Source organism: Brassica oleracea, chromosome C9, assembly GCF_000695525.1.
Source record: "Brassica oleracea var. oleracea cultivar TO1000 chromosome C9, BOL, whole genome shotgun sequence".
NCBI classification, from domain to species: domain Eukaryota; kingdom Viridiplantae; phylum Streptophyta; class Magnoliopsida; order Brassicales; family Brassicaceae; genus Brassica; species Brassica oleracea.
In genome coordinates this window covers 7,939,356-7,948,777 of record NC_027756.1, presented here as the reverse complement: position 1 = coordinate 7,948,777, position 9,422 = coordinate 7,939,356, and the positions used below count along the sequence as shown (strand labels likewise).

General features: G+C 36.2%; 1 protein-coding gene and 1 pseudogene across 1 annotated transcript; both read right to left on the bottom strand.

Annotated features, from left to right (window-relative positions):
- Nucleotides 1-869: 869 nt before the first annotated feature.
- On the bottom strand, nt 870-1,838 carry LOC106317461. Its single transcript, XM_013755275.1, has one exon. It carries the CDS (start codon nt 1,818-1,820, stop codon nt 954-956), a length of 867 nt encoding a protein of 288 aa, XP_013610729.1. The 5' UTR covers nt 1,821-1,838; the 3' UTR covers nt 870-953.
- Nucleotides 1,839-3,626: 1,788 nt separating this feature from the next.
- Nucleotides 3,627-5,220, bottom strand: LOC106316316 (annotated as a pseudogene).
- Nucleotides 5,221-9,422: the final 4,202 nt, after the last annotated feature.

Here is a 9,422-nt window from a genome sequence, read left to right as displayed (position 1 = left end):
CATGCAAGGCCCCCAGCGATGTGCACGGACGCGCCACGACCATCGATGGTCTTGAAAGAGTTCATGATGAGTTCTGATTTGAGATGAATGGTCATGTCTCGTTGGAAGATGATCCAGAGCGGCTCGTCTCGAACCACATCGTGTATTAATTTTCCGGGCTTAGGGGTCACTGGGTCGTCGTTTCCTGAGTCGGTCACCATGTAGAACTCCGAAGGTTTCTTTTATAACAGTGAGTTTGAAGTAAAAGTTGGGTAAGAAGGAACAAGAGAGAACTCCGAAGCATTAGCTTTACGTGAGAACTCATAGCAAAATTTCCTGAAAAAGCTATAGATACATGTAGTTGGTTTTATTTTGGGAGAGTAAGGAAACTATCTACGAAATCTGTTTACAGAACCGGTGAACAAGGAAATTTTTTTTTGGAGAGTGTCTCTCCAATGGACACGTGTCTAACTTGGTGTGCAAACATTAACTACAATGCTTCTCTTTTAATATATAAGGGATATTAATAATTATATCTGCTCACTCTTGTACTGCTAAATGTATACTTCTTCCGCTCAATCAGTTTAATCTACTAGATTAGTATTGCTGGATTAGTATTTGATCAGTTAGATCTGCAATGCCTAATGTATTTTTTCCATTCCGAGCATCAATTCTTTACGGACATCACCTGGCGAAAAGGTTTGGAAAAAGTGAGTATTTGGGAATATAATTGTTCACTAGACACTCTCGGTGATTTTTTCATGTTATATCCAGTGATTCAAATTGGTAATATCATCACCAAGTGATACCAAAACGTGTGATCGAAAGATTGCTATATATTTGATAAAATGTTTCTATAAATATAATTAACTAAACTAGCGTTTACAAAATCTTATGTGTATAGTATATAACCCTCCGGCAATTCCTCTAAAATCAGATGCCCACAAAGATTACAATATTACATACATATACATCTATTGAGAAATGATGTTGAGAAGCGAGGTCCGTGTTCTAATCAGTCTTCGAAACAAACCTTCTAGACTTTTCTCAAACCTCCCAGTCCACACCTCAAGGTCCTCAAGCTTCCTATGAAGTTCCTCTTGAGAGCAAGAATCTCCAGATATAGCTGAATCTACATCCTCCAACTCGTTTTTGACTATCTTATCGTAACCATGAAACTTCTTCTTCATGAGGACCAAAGCGAACTTGCTCCTTATGTCGTTTCCGTTTTCTCGACCCGACAAGAACTCCAAGAACGACTTCAAGGCCGAAACCGTCATCGAGACAACACGTCTCATAGCGTGATTCACGGCAAAGAAATGAACATCACGGTCTTGATCCAGATCATTATCTCTCATTACTAACCCTACATTAATGTTCTTCAAGGATCCAAGAAGCTTCCTCGCTTCTTTCTTCATGTTCTTCCTAAACACGACATAGTCCGAGAAATCGACATCTCGCCTTCTCCGAGCGCAAATTTGAAGACCAAGAACGTGTTCATGAGTTTCAACCATGAGATCTCTTGAGGCGTTGCATATATCCATTAGCTTCAACGACCCATCAAGCATTTCCTCCATAAACTCTCCCTTCATCTTCTTCCTCTCAGCATTAAACGACAACACATTTCGTGTGGAACCCATCTTCAGACACTCCTCCGTACACTCGTACAGATCCTCTAACACCACTAAACCGGAGTTAACCGATTCAGATGACGTTACTGTCTTCGTCTTCATAGTGATAAGAAATTTGTCTAGTGAATCCTCAATCGCTGCAGTGCTGGGATGAGATCTTGAAGGTAAACTTATCGATCTTACATGATTCTTGATGATCTTCATTGCCATATTTGTTTTTTTTTTCTTGTTGTTGAGCTTTGTTTCTCTATGCTAATCTTATTCAACGAGCTCTATTTATATCCTAGGGATTTGTAACGTATGTTACGTCTACCAACAAAACTTCAACAACAATATGAATTTATATTATTTTAATTTTGTGAGTTTGAGTTGTCATGTCTTTTTTTGTATAAATTCGTTTGTCAAATTATGCGTAATAGTTTGGCCACAAAGCCGATGACTCATCGCCTGTTGTGCTTCCACTTTTGCCACATAATTAATGTTCTAGCCGATTTTGGAAATTAAAATAATATCAACGGTCTATAGATTGTCTGGGTAGGTGAAGAAATCCAGATCTTCCTCAACCATATTATGCCCCGTCCCATCCTCTCTAGGTTGTCTGTTACGTTCTTCTATAGTTTAACATAAAATTGAAATATTTTTTTTTTTTTCTAACCGAGTATCCTGGTTCCACCGAGGTGGTCCAGACTAGAGACCGAAGTGAGCAAGGACGCTGCCAGGGCGTCACCATGTGGCTCACCGTGTAACGGTCTTCGGTCTCGGGTGCTGCAGCCCACATGTAAATTCCGCAGTGGCCAAGGCTCGAACCCAGGGGCGGGCACTCCAGCTGGAGCTCCTATACCACCAGACCAAAGCAACTTGGTTATAAAATTGAAATATAATAGTATAAAGTTTTTTGAATATGATTGGCTTTAGTAGCTCGCGTTATGACATGTGGAAGAGAAACGATTTTTTTTGTTGTTGATTACTTGATTGTATCCACATTTGGTTGATTTCTTGATTTTCCGAAGAAAAAAAAAGAAACACTGCAACGTGTAGTAATTTGATTTTTTTTATGTAATGGGTCTGGCACATGCTCAGCAGTAAAAGATCATTGCTGATATGTGTAATTTAGAAAAATCGTTTAAAGTATCAGAAAAACTCATGGTGCTATTAGCAGTTAATGGTTACATAATGAAATACTAATGCAGAATGATTTTTAAATGTAAATATAGGGAAGAAAACTATAAAAAAAACATTTAAACTGAATAATGTCAAAACTTTTGGTTTTATTATCCTTTGTCTAATATTTGTGTAGTTCACAAAAGGGGAGCCGCACTTGCACCTAGTGTCTTTTGAATAATTAATGTTATTTACGAATATTGTAAATTTATGCTGCAATACATACTTTTTTTTCGTTCTTACATTCTTTTGGTTTGGAATTAACCAAAATCCTAAAACTCAGAATTATTTTGTCCCCAAACATTTCTGTTTATATAAATCAAAACTTATAATAGTATGTAAAAACTCATTTAATACTATTCTCATCAAGTAACTTCAATTTAGAATCATAAATCATAATTAACAATTTAATATGATTTAGAATCATAAATTGACACGATTTTCATTTTAGTTATTTTTAGAGTTTCACATATTCAAAATTTTCCTAGTTTCTTCATGTTGTCCTATCAGAAATTTTCTTTTGTTTACATAACTCTCTTTGTTTAACTGGTAGGAATCTATTTGTTCATTGTTTCAAAACGATCCTAAGATTTTTTTTGGTAAACATATTAAATCGATCATAAGAGCATGATTATTGGTAGGACTAAAATCTTGGTCCTTAGATTAAATTATTATTATTTGATGTTAAGAGAGAAAGTTAAGGACAATAGTAAAATTAGGATTATTGGTAGGACTTTTAGATGTTTCTTAGTAAATAAATTATATATTTTAATAAATAATGACATTTAAAAGATAAAATTAAAATAAAACATTTAACATTAAAATATTAAATATGAGAAAATTACAAACTTGGAAAAAAAAACATGGAAAAAAATTACAAACATGAAAAAAAAAAAAACATTTTATTGAATAAAACTTCTACATATAGAACAATGTGGACCGTGTGGTTAACCTCATGAAGCAGATTATTGCCCTCGCTTGACATGTAAAACACTCTCTTTATCTTCGATGGAAGAGTCGAAGAATGTCTCTACTAGAAACATAGAAAGAGTCCTATGTAAGCAAATGAATTCTACATGTGTATATAGTAACTTAGTTATTGTGATTATAATAGAAACTCAATGTAACATGTTAGAATAAAACACCTTGTCAACGGTATGCAGTCCCACTGGTTGGGTGAGAGATCTCGTTCTGTCTGCGTATGATAGTCCCATCCTACAAAGTAATGTCAAAAAACAGTTAGTTTGCAATCAAGTATTTTTAACACCTGAGGCTTGCTGTCAATTGAAATAGAGATGAAGCTTTGATACCTGTAATTCACATCCTAGTGTGAGCCTATCATTGGTTGATATGACTGGGAGGACCAAACTGTCGCAAGGAATCTCTGAAACACGTGAAAACAGAAAGATGGCAGCATCTAAAGACTGAAAAAATATCCTTGCTCCTGCAAAGAAGAAATTCCCAATATGACGAACAAGAAAGGAGGATGGAACTAATCAAACATGAAACAAAACAATAAAATGTTTCCTCTGTATTAGTTAACATTATACCTCGTTCTGAAAGTAAATTAAGAAAGCTCGGATTGTTTCTCTGCAGGGTCTTGATACACCATCCCATAGAGAGTGATTACTTTCCACGATATCGTACCTGTCAAAGTTCCAGCTCAGCACACATTACCTTTCACCATAGTAACTAACAAGAGTTGAGCAAATAATCCATGTGTGTACTACTAAGTGTAATTGGTAAACGATGACCAAGCAACCTCCTAACAGCAAGTGCCTCTGAAGTACTTTCATCAGACAGCCTTAAGCATCTTGAACGTATGTCACCAACCGCTGGTCCGCCTGTACCAACATCAGATACATAAACAGAGCTTCCTTATAAACATTGAGTATAAATTGTTCCTGACAAAGAAGCTAAAAACAATATAATCTTGGTCTTATTCACCTATTGTGATAGAATTTACCTAGAACACAAACAATCTAAGCAGTACTTCCTCCATCATCAGAGACAGGAAGAACATGAGCGACTCTGGTTGTTATCTTCTTCAACTCTTCCACAACGCCGTTAAACCCAGTGCCACCTTCATCACACCAAATACACGTCTTTTAGCTATCTTAATTGCTTCAAGAGGTCAATAAAAAAGCTAATAATTTGTTAGACAATGAGAAAGCTTCAGACTTTTTCAGCAGAGGACATAAAAATCGAAACTTTAGGAGACCCACGAAGCGAGGAAGAGAGGGAAGAAAGTGAGATCACCTGAGAAGACGATGAGAGAAGGTGGGTCCACGGTGGAGGAGGAGTGGCATTCGGCTGAAACAGAGGCGGACATGAGAGAATGGTGAAGGGGTTTGCAGCGGAAGAGAGAATAATGAAGAGAGAAAGGAGATGGAGTTTTATCGCCCATTCCCAACACGGCACGTGTCTCCTTAGGACGCCACCAAAAACTTCTTAACTAACGACGTCCCAAGCGTAATACTTTCTTTTTCATTTAATTAAAAGGCTTTTAATACTAAGATATGGGCATTGGGACGCCGATAATCATGCCCTAAGTTTTTATATTATCATTCGTGAACGTTAATTGAGTCTTGTTGTTTAAAGGCCGCCCTATTATTGTTTTTTTTTTTTTTTGTAGATCTTATATAAAGTCACCAATTATTGCAGGTGTCCGTCGACCAAAAAAACTGCATGCCTCCAATGAAATTTCAATCATGCTACGTACATTGTATAAGGTATAGATCTCCCAAAATATTAGTTTGTAAATTCTAAGGGTTTCTTGTGGCGCCATGTCAGGTGTGTTCCCTAAAGTGATTCCAAAACGAAATTTGCTTTAACTAACTGAACAAGTTAGGAATTTTTTTTTTTTTTATTAACCTGGGGTATCCCAGGCCCATGAAAAGGTCCAGACTAATCCCCAAGAGAAGGTGCAGCCCACGGATAGACTCTCTTTCCGGGTATTCAAATGGGCCCTAAAATATAGGCCCATATCCGTGTTAGGTGACCAGGATAATTGTGACTTAGTTTTGCGCAGCAGGTGGATCGAACCTGAAACGTGTTGGCGTCTCAGTCTCGTCTCCTTACCACTCGACCACAATCACCCGGTCAAGTTGGAATTTACTAACAAAAGTTTATTTACAAATCAATACTCCATCGATTCAAAAAATAAATATTCTGAAAAAAACTCATTTCAAAAAAGGTAACATTTTTCACCTTTTATATAACTTTTATTAATTAATAATAATAAATCATAAACTTAAAAATATATTTATATTTGTTTAATTATTTTTAAAAATATTATGGGAGATAAGTAATCAAACAAAATGCACATTTATGATATATAAACAGAACAAATGTACATTTATGATCAAAAATTAATATGTTTTATTAATATGTGTAAAATATCAAACATACATTTTTGAAACAGATTGAGTAGTTTTAAATTGTTTTATTTATTGATATTTTATTATTATTCATAGTCTTTTTATGCTAAATTGTAAATATCATTGAAAGTTAAATGAAAGATTTGTCTTTAGCAAGTAAAAGACTTTAATACTGTTTCTTTGGTAAAACTTTAGATAAAATCAAGAAAGTCAGTAGTGGATGGATTGGAGGAGATGGACACTAGTCAGTCTTGAAACAAAAAACTTTACTTTCATTTTTCCTTAACTCGATCATATATACATAATGTGATTATTTTTATAACCGTGAGGATCTCAAGAATTTTATATATAGGTCCAAAACTCATCTCACGAAGCCTTGCATCCGGATACGAGTTATTCCAATTAAGGCACGGTTCGGTGGCCAAGGTAATTAAACTCAGGTGGTGAAAGTTTCACTTAAACCACGCGAGACTTGGTTATAATGTGATTATTTGGACTCTGTGAACTGATCTCATCTTTTTTTTTTTGAAAACTAAACTGATCTCATCTGTATTTACTTTTTTTGATGTGCATTTGCGTGTAGTTAATATGTTACTTATCAGGCTAAAAACATGCTTAAAAAACTATTTTTGTAGTTGTACATTGGTATGTACATTTAACAAAAGCTACATAAAATTAAAAGTTCTGAGAAATGCTGCCAGCAGTCGAAAATATACATGAACCAAAAATTACATAAGCCATGGAAATTAAACAATTCAATAATTACTTAATCACATAGTTATTTTTTTAAAGGACATGCATAAATATGAATTAAACATAGTCATACGCTCACTATGTTTCAAGTGTCACTTAAACATTTTTTACAAATATTAAAAACTGGTTGAAATGCATTTTTATGCTTTCATTAATGTCATCTATTTAACCATAGTATTTTAGATAAATAAATTTATTTATAAAATCAATGTATTTTATAATTAATACACTACAAGAAAACACACCGAATTCCGACGGAGGTTCCGACGGACACCAAGGTCGTCGGACATTTGTGACGGAATACTGACAACTTTCCGACGAAATCCAAAAAAATTAAGTCGTCGGAATATTCCGACGACTTTTCGACGACATTCTGATAAAAAATGTAACCGTTGTAGTCGTCGGAAGTTCGTCGGTATATTCCTACGAATTTCCGATGACATTCCGATTAACAGCAAAGACGTCGGAATTCCGTCGGTATTTTCCGACGGAATTCCGACGAACCATGTGACCGTTGCCGATAAATATATACGACCGTTGTATAGCTGTTTGGGATTGGACAACTCCGACGGAATTCCGACGGACTGCTTTACATCCGTCGGAATTTCGTCGGAAAGTCGTCGGAGGTCCGTAAGCAATTTCCTATAAGTACAACCCCTCCTCATTCAACTCATTCACACTTCATTCTCTCTTCATTCTCTTTAGTCATAACAATTCCGTGAAAATCATGTCTTCAGAAGTTTATTATCGTTCGTGGATGGATAAACCTCATTTGGATCCGAACACCAATTTGCTTACGGAAGAATACGTTCAAGGGATTGGAGAATTCATGAGGCTTGTTCAACAGCAACCGGATGCAAAAAGTGGTATGTTAAGATGTCCCTGCTCTTCTTGCAATAATAATAAGGTTATAAAAGAATTTGATGTTTGGACTCATTTGTATATGAAAGGGTTTTCACGTAATTATAAAGTTTTGTACTATCATATTCATAACCAGTTTCCCCATGAAGGTACCAAACTTTATAATTACGTGAAAACCCTTTCATATACAAATGAGTCCAAACATCAAATTCTTTTATAACCTTATTATTATTGCAAGAAGAGCAGGGACATCTTAACATACCACTTTTTGCATCCGGCTGCTGTTGAACAAGCCTCATGAATTCTCCAATCCCTTGAACGTATTCTTCCGTAAGCAAATTGGTGTTCGGATCCAAATGAGGTTTATCCATCCACGAACGATAATAAACTTCTGAAGACATGATTTTCACGGAATTGTTATGACTAAAGAGAATGAAGAGAGAATGAAGTGTGAATGAGTTGAATGAAGAGGGGTTATATTTATAGGAAATTGCTTACGGACCTCCGACGACTTTCCGACGAAATTCCGACGGATATAAAGAAGTCCGTCGGAATTCCGTCGGAATTGTCCAATCCCAAACGGCTATACAACGGTCATATGTATTTGTCGGCAACGGTCACATGGTTCGTCGGAATTCCGTCGGAAAATACCGACGGAATTCCGACGAACTATGTGACCGTTGCCGACAAATATATATGACCGTTGTATAGCCGTTTGAGATTGGACAATACCGACGGAATTCCGACGGACTGCTTTACATCCATCGGAATTCCGTCGGAAAGTCGTCGGAGGTCCGTAAGCAATTTCCTATAAATACAACCCCTCCTCATTCAACTCATTCACACTTCATTCTCTCTTCATTCTCTTTAGTCATAACAATTCCGTGAAAATCATGTCTTCAGAAGTTTATTATCGTTCGTGGATGGATAAACCTCATTTGGATCCGAACACCAATTTGCTTACGGAAGAATACGTTCAAGGGATTGGAGAATTCATGAGGCTTGTTCAACAGCAACCGGATGCAAAAAGTGGTATGTTAAGATGTCCCTGCTCTTCTTGCAATAATAATAAGGTTATAAAAGAATTTGATGTTTGGACTCATTTGTATATGAAAGGGTTTTCACGTAATTATAAAGTTTGGTACCTTCATGGGGAAACTGGTTATGAATATGGTAGTACTAGCGAACCTCAGCCTGTTAGTGAACCTCAGCCTGATATTAGGTTAGAAGAATCTAGAACAGATATAGATTATGGTGTAGGTACTGAGCAGATGGTACATGATCATTATAGAGGGGAAGAACCAAACCCCGAGTCTAGGAGATTTTTTGACATGTTGGATGCAGGAAAACAACCTTTGTATCAAAATTGTAGAGATGGTCATTCAGTCTTATCATCTGCAACTAGATTAATGGGTATTAAGACAGACTATAATTTGGCTGAAGAATGTATGGATGCGATTACTGATTTTGTCAAAGGTATTCTACCTGAGGATAACCTTGCACCGGGTTCATACTACGAGGTTCAGAAACTTGTTGCAGGTCTTCAACTACCGTATGAAGTGATAGATGTATGTATTGACAACTGCATGATCTACTAGAGAGCGGATGAGACACGGAATATATGCAAATTTTGTGGGAAACCTCGTTATCAGGACAC